Source organism: Peromyscus leucopus, chromosome 2, assembly GCF_004664715.2.
Source record: "Peromyscus leucopus breed LL Stock chromosome 2, UCI_PerLeu_2.1, whole genome shotgun sequence".
Taxonomy (NCBI): domain Eukaryota; kingdom Metazoa; phylum Chordata; class Mammalia; order Rodentia; family Cricetidae; genus Peromyscus; species Peromyscus leucopus.
In genome coordinates, this window is record NC_051064.1 from 40,972,036 (window position 1) to 40,988,935 (window position 16,900).

A 16,900-nucleotide genomic window follows, 5' to 3' on the forward strand; every position below is an offset into this window, starting at 1 on the left:
ATCTGTAAAAAGTGGATACCAAACTTAAATGGCAAATGTAAAATTGTCAAAATTTAGTAAAGAACTAAGGAGAAAATGTATATTATCTAATGTGAAGAGCTATGTAATTAGATGTTTCTCCCTGACCCATCAATTCCCAAATAACCACTCAAAGGCTTAATATTAATTACAAATGCTCAGCAGATAGGTCAGGCTCATTACTAGCTAACTCTTACACTTAAAGTAATCTATATTTCTTATCTATGTTTTACCACATGGCTCATGGTTTATTGCCTCATTTTTTTTACTCTTTTTTTTTTTTTGATTGATGGCAGATTTTATTTTCTGTAAATTATGAAGATTAAAGGAAACTACATTTCTTAAGTTAACACAAATGTTGTATAGCTAAAGGCTGTGATTATTGATGCTTTTTATTATTGCTATGTTGTCTACAGACAGTTAATTCTTAGTCTCTATTAATTCTGAAGCAAGAATTATGAAGGAAAAAATTTAGTTGTTTTCATGTAAAAATCAAAACAATATGAGATATGTTGTTCTTTTTGATAACTAAAAACATTTAAATGAAAAAGAAGGTAAGTACCATGTCAGACACACATACATCAAATAAACAGAGACGGTAAGAAAATCCAGTGAAATATTTTGAAATGAAAATATTAATGCTAAAACAAATTTCTTTAGGCAAACACAAGCAGGGCAATTAAACCCAATTATTATGGTTTATAGTTTGTTTAGAACCTGTCACTTTTGTACACTGCCTTAATTCAATGTTTCTCAAATATTCCTTTTAATAGTTAAAATTTTCCAACAAAATCTAGAAAGTACTCAAATATATTCCTTAGTCTTTCATGAGACGAGCAAAAATATTCAAAATTGATATGCTTTTTCAATTTTAATCACTGATCACTCATTGGTTTTAGAGGTTGGTAGCGAATAAGAGAAGCCTCCAATGTTCTAGAAATGATGGAAATTTTTTCTAAAGTCCATTATTGGCATTTCCTTTGGCTATAAATTAGATTCTCTGGTATCCAGATAACTGATATCTTTGCCGGATTTTGTAGACACCCAGACCCATAACACAGTGGATGACCACAATGGCCCCAACCACAGGAAGCACAACTGTGTAGTCAGACAAGCACTCATCCACATTTCCAAAGCGGTCTCCTTCAAACTCGAAGGCTTGGAGACGAATGTTTATTGTTTTCATTTGAAGCTGAGCTGACAGCTGGAGGCTCTGCTCAGTCACACACTTGAAGGAATGCCCGACTACTGTCTCAAACATCATCAGAGCACGCTTCATTCCCTGGTAAGTCTTCTCTGTATTTGAGATAGTCAAATAGGCTCCCACTTCACTGATATAATATGTGTTTTCTTCCTTAATAAATGTGATGTTTATTGATCCACCCTGGAAATCCAAGAAGAGATGGGATTTTTGGAAGCCACATTTCCCAGATGCATGGGTTAGGCTGGGGTCAATGTTGAAGTGTCTCTGAGTTGCAAAATCCGAATCCTTTTCTTGAACGATCAGCTCTATCCCCATCTCTGCTTTTATACAGAGACTGCTTCCATTTAGGACTTCATAAGTTCCAGTCTTGGCTGGTGATGACCGGGTTGCAAGAGTGGGCCCAGGAACCATGGGGGCAGGGGAGGTTGTCGAGCTGTCCTTGTGTGTAAGTACTGATGTTCCTGGGACATGGGTGGGTGGCGTTGTCTTCTGATTGGTTGTGCTTTTGTGTGATGCTGTGAAAAGTGTTTTGAAGAGGGTAGTCTGACCACCAGGTTGGGGAGTTCTCCCAGTTATCTGGTTGACAGTGGATGGACTCGCTCCAGTTGTATGAATTGGTAAATGTGACACTGAACCAAGGCCAAAGGTACCTTCAGTAGATGAAGCAGTCATGTGTGAGTTATTAGGTGTGACAAAGTTGTAGCTAACTGGTCTACTGAGAAGGCTTTTTGTAGTTCCTGGGATTATTATTTTGATTGTTGTGTGATCTGTGATTTCAGAGGTGGAAGTTTCAGCAGTCATTTGAATGTGATCATCCCTTGATCTTGCTGCTAAAGTTACATGGCGTGTTTGGTTAGTCAGCTGTAGAAGAGGTTTTGTTGTGGTCTGTCCTGTTGCTGTTGAGGCATATTGAAGATAGTCTCTGGTTTTTGCAAATTTTTTTTCTCTTACTTGATGGCTATGTAAAATTACTTGCCACGTGGCTGGTGGCTTACCGGTGTCTTCACATTCTGCTGGTAATGGCTGCGGCTGGCAGTGTCTCCTTTTATTCTTTTTTTTTAAATTTTATTTTACAATATAATTTAGTTCTACATATCAGCCACTGATTCCCTTGTTCTCCCCTTCCCTCATCCTGAGTGAGGTAACCCAGACTCAGAAAGACAAACATGGTATGTACTCACTCATAGAAGGTTACTAGATGTGGAACAAGGATGACTGGATTGCTATTCACATCACCAGGGAGGTTACCTCGTTTTTTATATGCCCTGCTTCCTTGGTGGCTGGCTGGCATCTCTTCTGACTCCTCCCTTCTTCATCACACCATCCTCAGTTTGATTGTCCTGCCAAACTTTATCCTGCCTTGCCATTAGCCAATCAGCTTCTTTATTAACCAATAAGACTAATATATATTCACAGTGTACAGAAGGATTATTCCACAGCAGAGTTGACAACCCATAAGAGCATAAACAAAATATTAAATTGAGCTTCACCAAAACTCCCCTTTTCCATGTACAAGATTCAGTGAAGAGAATGAAAAACTAGAGACCAGCAATCTCAAAACTCAATATTTAAGACATCCAATAGGTAAACAGGGGAAAAAAACAAAACAAAACAAAACAAAAAAAAAAAAAACAGAGACAGTTCACCAAACAGTATATACAGATGGCAAGATATAAAACTGAAAGTTATCGCCATTATTATGCACTAGGGGTATGAAAATTAAAATCCCAATTTGAAATCACTTGATTCCTACACTGAGTGGTGAGAAGTAAACAGCAATGAGAGCATATGTCAACAAAGACGCAAAGAAACTGCACTTGCTGGACAGAAGGTAACATGGGGACTTGAATGTACTTTGGTGACAGTTTCACTTTTTTACTTTCTGACACACCAATTATGCTATTAAGTGTTGACTGTTGTCAACAATGCTTAGAGTCACCTGTGAAAGAAGTCTCAGCTGAAGGATTACCTAACTTAGAGTGGCCTGTGGACATTTCTGTAGGAAATTGTTTTGATGGTTAATTGATGCAGGAGGGCCCAGTCTACTGTGGGTAGCTCCATTCCCTGGGCCGATGATCCTAGGCTGCTTTAAGAAAACAAGCTGCCAGGCAGTGGTGGTGCAGCCCACCTTTGCCTTTAATCCCAGCAATCCAGAGGCAGAGATAGGCAGATTTCTCTGAGCTTGAGGCCAGCCTGATCTACACAGTAAGTTCAGGACAGCTAGGGCTATGCAGAGAAACCCTATTTTTAACTCACCCTGCCAAAAAAAAAAAAAAAAAAAAAAAAAAAAAAACAATGTCAAGCATGGGTTGGTGTGTGAGCTAGCAAGCAGCTCCTTAATGGTTTCAGTATCAAGTTCCTTCTTCAGTTCCTGCCCTGACTTTGATCATTGGTGGACCTGGAAGTATAAGACAAACAGATTTTTTTCCTTAGGTTTCCTCCTGTCAGTGTTTTAATCCCAGTAATTGAAAGGAAACTATAATTTCATTTCCAGAGAAATGAAAATACATGATCCTACCCAAGCCTGTATGTTTGAACACTGCAGCAGCATTGTTTGTAATAGTCAAAGCATGGAGCACTGGGGTGCAAACCAGAGGTAGAACAGCTGCCTGGAACAGATGAGATCTTGAGTAAATCCCAAACACCCAAACAGTAACAACAAATAAACAAATGAAATTTAAAGGAAAAGATTTAAATGTCTTTAATGAGTAAGTGGGTAGACAAGTGTTTTTCAGTGTAAGTCGGTTAATTGGCTGTGGTCCATCCTTACAGTACAATGTCATTCTCCAACTGGAATAAACTATCAGCACACTCAACAACTTGCAGGAACATGAAGAATATTTGTGGAATAAAACCAGCTAGTCTTAAATGTTGCATACTATAATATTTTATTTGCTTAACAGTATATTTGTAAAATTAAACAAAATAAGTAAAGGTATTAGTGGTTGTCAGGAGCAAGGGACTTTGAAAAGAAGGAGCAGATGTAACGAGAAGATAGCATGTGGGATCTTTGACATAAGCTATAAACTGATGGTAGTAATGAGTATATTAATCTAAACATGGGATAGAATTACACAAATGCAGACATATACCAGTATATGTGAAACTAACGACACCTGAATATTCTGGAAGTATTGTTCCAATATCGGTTTCATGTTTTTAACTCTGTACAATCATTTGATAAGATGTCAATAATGAAGGAAATTAGATGGGTTGTTGTATAGTCTCTTCTTGCATATATAGGTATACATAAAATTTATTTAATGTAGTTGTATTTTTGCAATTTTTGTGCTTCCACAATTCTTCAAAAATGAAGGCTAGTTTTTACATTTTTTTTTCAAGTTTTAGAGTATTATAATCATTGTAAAAGCATAAGTCCAGGCCTCACCTCAGATGAATTCATAAGAATCCAGTGTGGAATCCCTTTAGCCTCATGGGAAAACTTGTCATGTATTCCTGTTGAACACCCACAACTGAGATGTCATGCTTCCCAGTGGTAGTTCCCTTCATGTGAGTTGTGGACCAGAAGTCTTTGCATCACTTCGAAATATGTTAGTTATGCAAACTTTCAAGCCCTGCTCCTTGTGCATGATGTGATGTAAGAAGATTTTTGGGAAACTGTGACATAGCCTGTCCAGTAGAAAAACCATTAGCCACATGTCATCCAAAGAACTAGAAATGTGTCTATTTACATACTTTGAAATTACAGTTTTGATATACTAGATGAGACAAAGATAATTATGAAAATAAATATACCTATTAATTTCTATTTTAATGTAGCTGTTACAAAACTTTAATTATGCGTAAAGTTCACATTGCATGTGTATTGAACAGTGGTGCTCAATAGCAATTTTCCCCAACTGTAAGTATACATTATAATTATTAAATGAATAAGTAAACCAAATGGCTGCTAATGAAGTCCTAAAAAGGTTCCTGAGGGGATTTCAATGTACTGCCCATATGAGAATCATGGACCTAAGGGTAGTTTTGAATGCTTTCAGCCAGGATGTTTCTGAAGATGGGGTTTGGGAAATGCACCAGAACAATGCTCATTCTAGAGGTTTCTAAAGAGCCCCTGCTCTAGGGCTTTTATGAGATTTATTTTAAGAAAATTGGGTGATAAAGACTAGTTTCTTTGAGCTACGATCTATGCCTTTGTTATCACCCTTCACTTCTAAGTAGACCAGCTCGAACTGGGATGAGCTGCCTAGCTTCATACTGCCAGATGACTTTTTTTTAATTAATGCACTAAGCATTTATAATGAGAACTTATCCTGTTTAATTCTCCCATTTCCCTAATAATTATCTTCCCTGTTTTAATATTTATAGCTCTCTTTAAAAATGAATATACATCCTCAGATATATTTTCTCTCTTTTGAACGTTACATATTAGAGACTCTAGTAATCTGCAGATTTGAATTGTTATTACTAATGGCGCTGCCAAAAATCTTGCCTCCAGATAATCTAAATGGGAGGAAATATCTTTGCCAAATATTTCGGTAGAAGTAACCTTTCAGTGATAATGATAAATTACATGTAGAAACTAATTGAAAATTTTATTTATTAATTTATTCAACAACTTGGTAGTTAATGTATATTCAAGCAGTCATGTAGGTACTACAGAACTGGCATTAAAATTCCTCTGTCTTTATAAGTCAGACCATCAGATTAGAGACACAAGAACAGTGCAAGTGAAGGTATGAAAACTGGTTAAGAACAAAAAGGACGTGAAAACTGGTAACAAACAAAAGGAACAGAGGAACCCGAGGCAAACCTGAGCAAGCAGAGACAACTGATAGACGTGAGAAAGTAATGGACAGAGGCGCCAATCATAATCTCAAAAGACAGTGGCGAACACCACACTTCCAACAGCGTAATCCTAAAAGATCAAAAGACCTCAAGTCCAAATTCTCTAAGGCTTAAAATCCCTGAATTTACAATTCTGAAAGTTTAAAACCCCAAATGTTGAAATCCTGAAAGCCGAAATCCCACAAACTGTAATTCCCGCTGAAAGAAATGGGCAAACGGCTCCAGAAGACCCATAGAAGGAATCTCTAGAAGCAAGTATTGTGTTTTCAATGTGTGCACCATTGTTACATCATGGTAGGCAGAAGGGATACTTAGAAACTGGGAAGGCGTTATTTTTGTGTGTGTCTCTGTGGGTGTTTCCAGGAGAGATTAGTGTGTGTGAGTAAACTAGGTGGGAAAGATCCACTGGATAGAACAAGAATATGAACATATTGTCTGAGGTGAGCCATGTCTTAAGACAGAGAAGGGAAGAAAAGAGCAGCCATTTACCACAGTGCAAGACTTCAAAGCTTAGCTATCATGGAAAGGGCTGTTTCTTTAGAATATGTGTTCCTACGGTGTTCCATTATAATATTCTTTTATATGAGTTGAATTTTCTTTCAAGTTTTTTTCTCCAATTTAAATCGGCAGCACTGTCTTTTAAATTCACAATGCTATGACTTTCATTTTTACACAGTTTTTAATAATGGCAAAATGAACTGTGTGAAGACTTCGAAGTTTTAATTTATCCTATGGATTGTCTTGCATTACACATTATTGGCTTGTGTGTAACATTGTGAATTTAGGTTGAAACTTTTTCAGTAAAGAATATATTTTTGTTGCACATCTTCAGTCTTAAGATCTCTGTTCTTTAGGCATCTGCAAATGAGGCAACAATCCAAATGTCATTTTCTGGTGTATTTGGTCAAAAGACCAGGGAAGTCTCATCCAGTATTTTGCATGCCCCATAGTTATTATTAAGCTGATAAATACAATTAATAAGTATATGGAAATGCATTGACAATTTTTACCCTTTGACTTTTTTCAGTATGAACACATTTTAAAAGTTCATCATTGTTGTATTCGTGAGCTTGCTGTTAATGCACCAGGGTATTCATGTTTAAAAACATATATGATTGCCAGTTTTGTTGTATAAAGACTTCTGAAGTGTTTTGTCTGTCATGTTTTGTTTGCCAAATAAATGAAGAAAAGGAAGACTAAAAAAAAAGAGCTTGAAAAAATAGTAAAAGAAACAAAGTAAATAATGGATTAGCAATAATAATAATAATAATAAATTAGTAACACTAAGAACAGACATTTTTGTTATATTATGATAACTATAGAATGCAATTTCAAAATCTGAGGGATAACACTTCTCTGGCCTCTGGTCTCTGGCAACAAAGGACACCTCTAAATGTGGAAAAGAGGAACAGACTAGTTGCTAGGTTCTGAGGCTTTGAACCCAAGATTCAGGCCTTTAGCCGTCACATTTTAAGCTTAGATTTTTTTATTTTCCCTTGCCATGAATACCTTTCTCAGGTATTTGGGATCATTTCAGTCTCAGTCAGATAATTCTGATCTTCTGGAACTTTGAACACTTTGAAATTCAAATGAATTTGGGTCATAGTCCTCTCCTTCCAGGAAGGTTGTTTTGTCTTAATACAAATGTGACCATTTCCTTCACAAAGGACAGACACATACCAAGTCAATGAAAACAGTGAAGCACAACCTTCTGCAGAAAGTAGAATTGTTCAGAGGAGATCATGCCAATGAGTTTTCAAATTTGCAACTAGGGGGCACCATGGATGCACTTCATGCTTCATAACAGAAACTTTTCTGCCCTAAGATGCCATGTGGAATTCCCTTATTATTTAGACCTCTTCATAGAACCCTTTAAAATTAGCCAGAAATTTTTGAAAATTACAGTAGTAGTATTAAATGTGGAATACAGTTAGGATGAGAAGGAGTCTCTGATATATGCTTCAAGTTAGAGCTGTGGGATCCTTAAAAGTTCAGGATCTGTTGAGGGGTCCATGCCCATAATACCCTTTCTGGATAGAAAGGGGGCTCTATTTCTCAGGCAAAAGATTTGCAGGTAACTAGGTAGAAAGTAAGAAAGATAAATACTAAAATGAGGTCGATCTGAGGCTCAAAGTCCTCAGATATTTACTTTTAAAAATCATTGAGAGATTTTTCTGAAACGTATTTTACCTTTTAAGATCCCTTTTTGAGGCTGTTCAGTTAACCTGGCCTCTGCAAAATGAAGTTGGTTACATCACAATATTTTTTGTGAAGGACTTTGGTAGGTTGATGTAAATATAGAGAGGAAACCTAAGTGTATCAATAGTGTTATATTCACATTATACATATATACACACATGTATTTCATAATTAGTTAATTCTTAGTGTGAACTTGATTGGCCAGGACACCCAGAGGACCTGATGCCCCCTGGTGGTCACTGCATTATCACTGCTCTCCTTGACAGCTAAATACCATCTGGATAAAGACATAACAAATTTTAAAATGGGAAACCATGAAAGTGTGGAGAAGTATTTCACACTATTTCATCTATGTCTTCATATCCACACTGGTGATTTATAGAAAAATGAGTGTGAATACTGGATAGGAAGAACCTCCTCAGGCAAAATTACTTTAGAAAAAAAAAACTTATTCTTAAGAATACTAACCACATGTAAAGTGATTTTGAGTAATGTGTAACACATTTTTCTTCCAATAACCAGTTCTCTTGATATTGCTCAAACAGTGGTACTTTTAAAAACACTTGAATATTTTTATCAGAGCATTTCAATGACACCTTAGCAATATTCCTGTAATCTCTTACTAGCTAATCTTTATTAAATTAACTCAATGATTGCAGGTGAAACATTATGATTGTGATTTTTTTTTAATTTTGCCATTTATCTAATACCCCAAGTGGATACAATTTCATAAAGATGCAAAGCATATTCTTGGGTTTTTGCTTGCTAAGTCTGGTGCTGAGATGACAAGATGAAATAATTTTCTGTGTTTTATGTTTACATTAGATGGCAAAGAAATGTTTTGCATACAGTACATAAATCATGCTGATGTAAATATATAAATGATTTTCCTAGGCAGTGGAAAAATGGTTACAATTGGATTGAAACCACAAGTTGAAAACTTGCTTTTCACTATCTACTAACCTAGATACAGTGTTTCTTTTTTTCTTAATGATTTTCTTCTACAGATTACCTTTTTCAATTCTCTTTAAATAGGCCCTTTTCTTTGATGAATTTGCATTTGGAACAGTAAGTGAGATAGAGGTGGGTCCAGAGGCAGCTGGGTGGTGATTCCTTGTTGGTGGTCAGTATTCCGTTTGACAGCCAAGGCACAGTATGGCGCTAAGCTTTCCAGCTGTTCTCCTGCCTTTACAGATGCAGTTTCTAGACGTGCACACACGAACACCCAGAGCCACTTCTGTGATTAGAAAATGCATAAACCTTATTCTCTGAAGTTATTACAGTTTACTCCTAAGTATTTCTCTTCTTAAAACCAAAAGCTATTTCACAGAGGTAAAATACTAAGGTGAGTATTAATATTGTGGAAAGATAAAAGAAAATAACAGCTGCCTCTCTCACTTAGCAATATGTGACTTAAACCGGCATTAATTTTTATGTATGTATGATTATGTATGATTACTAGTAAATTTTTAGAGAAATGATACAAAGTGAATAAAACTTCGCTATGTCTTTGTATATGAAGACAGACATTTTTCATCTTTTCTTTCTGCCTTTATTAGTAGATGTTTCAAAACAGAAGATATTAAAAAATGAGGTTTTAGTATTCATTCCTATGTATTTAAAGTTCATAACTTAAGTAGGTTATTTTTTATCAAGAACAATGCATAATGGGTAAATAAAAACAACAAAGTTTTCAAAATTTCTGCTTTTTGGTCAAACATGTTGATTTTATATATTATCTGGTAATGCTATTAGCAGAAAATGAGCTAATTTCTAATTCACTTTCTATATGTACAACATTACTTCCTAAAAATTGTTCAAGAAATAATATTCATAAAGCATACCTATCTGACTAAAATGAAGTATTTTCCAAAAGCTGTGAGAAAATTTATTATTATATTATTTTAAAACATGGAATCTTCTGTTACTGTTTAATTTCAGTAGCTTTACATGGAGGTAGACTTATATATGCTCTACTGCTTATAAAATATATTCTAATATGAATTTAAGTATTAAGACATGCTATAAAACATTATACATTGAACATGTCCTGACTTCTTATCAGTACATTTACATATCACTAGGTTGGTTTTCCTAGAAATAAACATCTTTGTGTTGACCTGCTTGGAGAATGTCACCAGCTTGGAACAGGAGCAGTTAACCTGAAACTTTTATCTCCAAAAACAAAGGGTGTGACTCTAAGTGTGCCTGTGTCTGATGGGAAGAGGGTCACACTAACAGCAGGCTCCATACTACTTGCACTCCCCTGAGGAAACAACATGTTCCTTCTGCAGCTTCCTGCTTTAATTGGGAAGTGTTTGTATTCCTATCACTGAGTAGAAGTCATTCAATAGATGAAAGGGATATTTAAATTGTCAAGACTATCTTGGGCACACTCTAGGAGGATGAGACCTCAGGGAAATTGTTGAAATCTTGGAAATTTTATTTTGACTATTAGAAATTGTTCAACATTTGTGAGCTTGTGATTCTGTGAGTTTTAAAGCTTAAGTGGAGAGATTTATATTTTTAATACTGAATTTGAGCTTCCAACTTTTACCCTGATTGCATCTGTCTGGCTAAATAAGGCTTCATCTTCTCTGTAACCAGTGTGTTTTGCCTAGATTGTTTTGTCTCCTTCCAAGATTAATCTATTAAGCATTTTACATTTTCTATGCATCTTTAAAGGGCACTTAAGATGCTTTTAAGCATAATTTCTAAAATATTTAATAGACCTAATGGCTAGCAATATGTAACATTTAATAAATAAACTACAGAAGTAAAGTGGTTGGAAAAGAAGGAAAGTTCATTTCTGTCTTCGGCATAATTATATCAGGCAAGTAAAAAGCGGAAGAAAACCATAAAAACAAAAGAAAAGTGTCTGGGGGCTGTTGTCTCTCAGAAGTCCCTACTGCACACACCAGAGGACCCAGTGTACATTTCCAGAGAGGTCAACTAGGAAGTCTTAAGTCTGAGGTCAAACTTTTTCTCCATCAGGAATAAAGGCTGATCATCAAGGAGATTTTTTTTTCCTTAAGAAAGAAATATTGAGCAATAAGAAAAAAAAATGTTCATCTTAAATATGTGACCTATCTACTTAACGTGACCCTTGAAATACATGATTTGGCTACTACGTTTTTAAGTTCTTCATTTTACAATGTCAACCACCTTTTGCTTGCAAAGCATGCAACACTGCCTAATGGAAACCAGATTTCCCCATGCACTTATCCTTGCAGCTCGGGTTGGAGGAATTCAAGTGGAAATGTTGGTTACATTTTTAGTCTTAGCTTCCCTTCGAACAATAATTACGGAATAATTATGGACTAACTACAGAAAATAGTAAATGTTTGTCCAAGTAGAAGGAATGGTTTTGTGAATTTAGTACCTGGTGGCTTTCTCTAAAACTCAATGTTATTTACACAGGGGAATGGGAAACGATTGGAGCGGGGCAATCTATGCAAGACCCCAGAAAATGAGAAGCACATAAGAAAAACGGCAGGGAACGTTTTTCTAAGGTCCCATTTGCCGAAGAAAGTAACTGAACATAGGGCTAGGGAAGAGGCAAGCATAAAACAAAAGACTTCCTTTCTCTAACCCCTCTTCCAGTGTTTCTTTTGTCATAGGTTCTTGCAAACTCTGGTAAAAAAAAAAAAATGGTTTGAAAGAGAACACTTTTGGTTAATTTTCTTCTACCAGAGTTTGAGGGGAGTGGTAGCCAAAAATATCTCCTGAGTTGTAGAACAGAAGTTGAAATTAAAAAAAAAAAAGAAAAGAAAAGAAAAAAGAAAGAAAGGCAAAAAAAAAAACCCCAGTGTTATCCAACCCGCAGAGATTGCTAACAATAAAGTAACAGCCACTCTAAAAGCATAGGCTCAATTTCACTGTCCCGGTCAGAGTCGGTGATTGGTAGGTGAGGAAAGGCTTGTTTCGCTTCTGCCTTCTAGAAGACGTGAGCCGCACTGCTATATACAAGAGTGTAAGTCGGGAGAGTTATTCTCGGGTTTATCCAGCTCAGTGAAGCTGCGGTAGCTAAAAGCCAAGTGCTCCGAGCTGCACGCCGCTGGCCTAACGCTACCCATCGCCGCTTTCCCAGCAACCGAACTGGGAGGGAATCCTGGACTCGCAACCCGACTCCGCTCGGCGCTGATTGGCTCCCGCTCAGGACCCCGCCCCCGAGGTAGAGGCGGCCACTTCATAGGGACCCACCCCCCGGCCCTGGGAATCGCCGCCTGGCAGGCGGGCTGCGACTGCCACTCAGTTGGAGTGGCAGAGGCTCTCGGCTCCGAGCCCCGCCCCCTCCCCCCTAATTGATATTATTGGAGTGTGGAGCAAGCGGCCGGTCTGCAGTCGGAGACTTGCAGGCAGCAAACACGGTGCGAACGAACCGGAGGGGGGAGAGAAATCAAACAGCTAAGCGTGGAGCAGCCGGCCTGGGACCCAGAAGGGAGATCGATGCGACGAGCGCAACAATAACAACAATAATAACCCACTTCGGAGCAAACAGCATCTAAAGAGCTGCGACCCAACTGCAGCCTAAAATCAAACCTGCTCATGCACCATGGTTTTTCAAACTCGGTACCCTTCGTGGATTATTTTGTGCTACATCTGGCTGCTCGGCTTTGCACACACGGGGGAGGCGCAGGCTGCGAAGGAAGGTAAGGCCAGAGGAAAGCAAAGTTTGTTCTGACTTATTTATTTCGCTGTCTACCTGCACGAACCGACGGGTCCGCGGCGCTGCCGGCCGCGCCTCCGGCACCGGGCGACCCTCCCCCGACCCCCGCCCCCTCCCCGCCGGCGGCTCGGAGCGACCAGCGGCGACCAGTCGGGACTAGTCGGGCCCTGAGCTCCCGGGGTGGTCGGGGACCGGCGCGCGCTCTGCAGCCGGGGCAGCCCGGGGGTCCGGGTTGGCGAGGCTGGCGGGGCGAGCTGGTTCTCTTGCATCCGGCGGCTCGGGTCTTCCGCTCCAGCCGCCGCGCCTGGCCATTCTTTCGCGGTCGGCCTTTCGCGGGTGCCTCGGTCAGAGTTGGTTCGAAAGCTGGGGAGTGCAAGATCGCGTCGCCCCCCCCCCCCAGCTTTCCCGGAGGGGCCGAGACTTCCGAGGCTGCGAGCGCACCGGCTCCTGCCGACTCGCTCACTGCGGCGGCGGCGGCGGCGGCGGCGGCGCGGGCCTGTGGTGGGCGCTCGGCTGCCGCGCGAAACAATGCGGCCGCAAGGGGAGGCAGCACGCGCGGGGCCCGGGCTCGACCTGCCGCCGGGAGGGCTGGCCGCAGCCGGCAGCCTGCCATGAGAGGCCACCGAGTGAGAAGTCTCCAGTCACTTGGCCCAGGTCCGGTACTCCGAGAATCCGAATGGCCAGCCTTGGCGAAAGCGCTGGCCTCCGGGGACCAGTTTTGGTAAGGGAGGGGAGGTTTCTTTTGACCACAGGATACGCCTGTACGTGGGTATTTTTCCCTGCGTCTCCTTTGAACCACCGGCAAAAGGTAAAATACCTTTCGGTGCCTGTAGTTGGAGCTGGGGAAAAATAAATCCTGTCAAAGGAAGTGTTTTGCTGCTAAGCGGTCTCACAATACCGGTACCCGATCTGACAACCTGCGTATTTAATGTTGATTTTCAGATACTTTAGGGGCCTGTTCAGAGCTGTAAAGGGAGAGAGATCTGTTAGATGTAGGTCATGGTACTACTAAAGGGAGGGAGCGTATTGGTCTTCGCTTCTTCTATTTCTAAAACTTGGGATTTCACGGAGCTTTTCTTTATTCTCTTCGCCCACCCTTCTCTGTCCATTCAACATCCCCAACTCGGTGCAGTATCCTACTTTGGAACAGGCTGACCTTCTGACCTCACTTTGCACATCTGCAATCTGTGTTGACGCTGAATCCATTCAGAGAAAAACGTGTCTCTGAGCTGATGGTTGTGTCTGCAGGTGGACCTGCATCAGCTAGAGACACCCACCCACCCACCAAACACACATTTCGAGCCTCTTGAGACTTTGGCGATCAGAAAGAGTCACCCTGCCACCTTGTCCCGATTCCTCTGGAATAGCGGGATCTAAGGAAAAGTTTGCCCCGCACAGCGAAGCGCCGCGCGCGAGCTCTGGCAGACTCCAGCAGGAGTTTGAGCTATAAATAACTGCATCACTAGGGGGAGAGGTGCTTGCAGCCAGCAGGCCTCGCTCGCTCTCCTCCTCCGGTGCTACGTGGAGAGGGTTCTGATGCTCCAAGCCCGAGTTCTTTAGATGCAGAGGAGATGTTTAAGAGGCAGGTGGAGGGGAACGCGCCCATCTTCTCGGTGGCGACGCTCGGGGCGCTCAGGCGCAATCAGGCGATGGCGTTCCCGGAGCGCTGCTACCCGGAGGTGGCCCGCGGCATCGCCGCACCTAAGGCGCACGACCAGCAGCGCCGCGAGCAGGTGCGCGGCTTCTGGGGCGCCTGGGGTGGGGGCCAGCCACCCGAGTCCCCTTCCCGGCTCTCCTAACGCCGGCAGGAGTGGCTGGGGAAGAGCAGAGCTAATTGCGGCTGCTGCTTTTCCTCCGACAGTACAACCGCCGCCGCGCCCTCAGAGGAGGCGCTTCCCGAAAGCCCGTCTGTTCCTCCCGACTCGTGCCCGAGCTGGGCGCCACCGGCTCCCTGGAGTCCCGGGTCTGGAAGTGTAATGGACGCTAGGTTGGCGGGCGCGGCCGTCTGGCTGCCCCGCCCCGCCCCGCCCCGCCCCGATGCTCGCTCGGGCAGCACTGGAGCCGAGCGGCTGGCCGCAGAGCCTCAGCCCCGGACCCCTCGTAGCGGCCAGCTGCCCCATGCCTTCTCCCGGAGCGGGGCGAGGCAGACTCGGTGTCGTGAGCCCAGAGGGAAGAAGCACGCGGGGGCGATTGCGTTCAACACCCCAGAGCCGCCGAATGCATCACCGGCTCGGTGGCCACCTTCCATGGCTTCTTGATTTGCTAATTTCGCTGCTAACTTGCTGGCCACCAAGTAGCCCAAGGGTAAAGGCACAGCAGAAAAGGGTAATTGCAGTGTTTATTTCATTCTTAAAATCAACCCCAAAGGGTCACATAGGTTTAAAATCCACTGGGTGTTGTCAGTAGAGAAGCGCCCTCCCCCACAATAAATTCCAAAAGAGAGTTGTGTGGCTTCAATTTGTTTCTTTGGGCTTGCTTCATCGCTTCATCAGGATTTAAAAAAATTAAAAATTAAAAAAATTAAAGAAAGCCTTTAAAAATTACTTTCCTTGTAATTAAGCCAAAGACTTACTGGTATTCCAAGTTAAAACATAAATTGAAATTTTACAAGTGGCGTGTGTTTTTAATTGAAAGGGAGTCAATTTTTACTCCTGACGATCTTAAATGTAAAAACACTAAAACCAAGCAATGCAACCTCATGTCTTTGTACTTACCTGTTTCCAGTTACTGGGGATAACTGAGTTCTGTAAGGGAACTGAGCTTATAGTCAATTGTTTGCTTTCTTAACATTAAAGACACTGTTTTCTTTACCTTTCAAAACACACACCTTTTAAAACTAGAATCTGAAAGTGATGTTAAGAAGTTTATGTGAGTACATGTTTTTAAGTCAAAATGTGAACATTTTCCTCAGGTTGATATTAAGCATATGTAAAGAATATTCACAATGACTTCTGGACCAATAGACCATTTGTCAAAATGCTTTAGGGTCAGGTATTTTGTTTTAAAGCACCAGAACTTTGTAACTCTAAAACCAGTTTGATCAGTAAGCATTTTATAAGAATAATTATCTTAAAGCAACAACATCTCCAATTGAAAGGATAATGTGTCATAAAAGTACCATTTTAATGAATTTTTACATTAATACTAATAATACTTCACTTTTCATAAATATTAATTATGCTTTTTTGATAGTCTAAAGATGGAATACAATTGTTTGTAGAAGTCAGTTTAGAGTTTAAGCCATTTAGAGAATAGCTACTATGTTGAAATGTTTCCAGTTTTAAAAAAAACCATATGGAAGCTGAGGCTTGACTAGCTTAAAAGCACAAGTTACAGATAACAGGGACTTGTTTCTCATGGTAACATTGTTTAACGTGGATTTAGCTTTCTAAATTCACTTTGGGAGAAGGCAAAGTGCTGTGAGTTCTTTCTTCTTTAAACATTAGATTTCAATCGTCAAGAGATGATAGAAAATATTGCTGGCAGAATATTAAAAAGTAGAGCCTGGCTGAAAAGTAGTGAGGAATTCTATGTTATTATGTTCACATCGGTATATGTTGTGAAATGTGGAGCGCTTACTGACTTCCATTGTATGTTATTATTGCAAATCACTTTATCTGATTTTAGCTTTTTACGCCCACTTTCATGTTAATATTTCACTGAAAATTTATTTTTACATTTTAATTGAAGGATACCAAGTGCATGGATATTTTAATATGTTCTGCCCTCCAGAAAGTGTAATATGCTTATACAATGTGGCTATTCATTGCACCATTCATTTATATAAATGGGTTGTCATAAAGTAATAATTTCATAAAAATTAGATTTATCTTAAAATATTTAGAGATGTGTTTAAAATTTTCTTGTAACATTTGGAAATAAAACTTTCTTTTTCAGTACTATTACTGGACTCTAAAGCACAACAAACAGAATTGGAATGGATTTCCTCTCCACCCAGTGGGGTAGGTACATTTCTCATACCATATGATCATATCTGTCTA

The 16,900-nt window shown here is 40.2% G+C and overlaps 2 protein-coding genes across 7 annotated transcripts in view; one reads left to right on the forward strand and one right to left on the reverse strand.

Moving 5' to 3' along the window:
• Nucleotides 1-570: 570 nt before the first annotated feature.
• LOC114695447 (lysosome-associated membrane glycoprotein 3-like) lies at nt 571-12,423 on the reverse strand. Its single transcript, XM_037203323.1, has 2 exons — nt 12,198-12,423; nt 571-2,205 (listed from the first exon to the last, which is right to left on the reverse strand). The coding sequence occupies exons 1-2, from the start codon at nt 12,421-12,423 to the stop codon at nt 1,010-1,012; spliced, it is 1,422 nt and encodes a 473-aa protein (XP_037059218.1). The 3' UTR covers nt 571-1,009.
• Nucleotides 12,424-12,494: 71 nt separating this feature from the next.
• The window catches only part of Epha7 (EPH receptor A7), a 150,391-nt gene continuing 145,985 nt past the window's right edge, over nt 12,495-16,900 (forward strand). For 4 of the 6 annotated variants that reach the window (XM_028872740.2, XM_028872741.2, XM_028872742.2 and 1 more), the window contains exons 1-2: nt 12,496-12,882; nt 16,797-16,861. In XM_028872740.2, the coding sequence (XP_028728573.1) occupies nt 12,786-12,882; nt 16,797-16,861 (162 nt within the window). In that variant the 5' untranslated portion in view covers nt 12,496-12,785. Of the gene's footprint in view, nt 12,883-13,560; nt 13,621-16,796; nt 16,862-16,900 lie in introns of those variants that run through there. The other 2 variants (XM_037202479.1, XM_037202480.1) reach the window with 2 other exon arrangements.

Coding starts and splice junctions, on each gene's coding strand:
- LOC114695447 (XM_037203323.1), bottom strand. CDS start 12,423: ATGAAGTGGCCGCCTCTACCTCGGGGGCGGGGTCCTGAGCGGGAGCCA. Junction 2,206..12,197: donor CTCTCCCGACTTACACTCTT/GTATATAGCAGT, acceptor GTAAGCCACCAG/CCACGTGGCAAGTAATTTTA.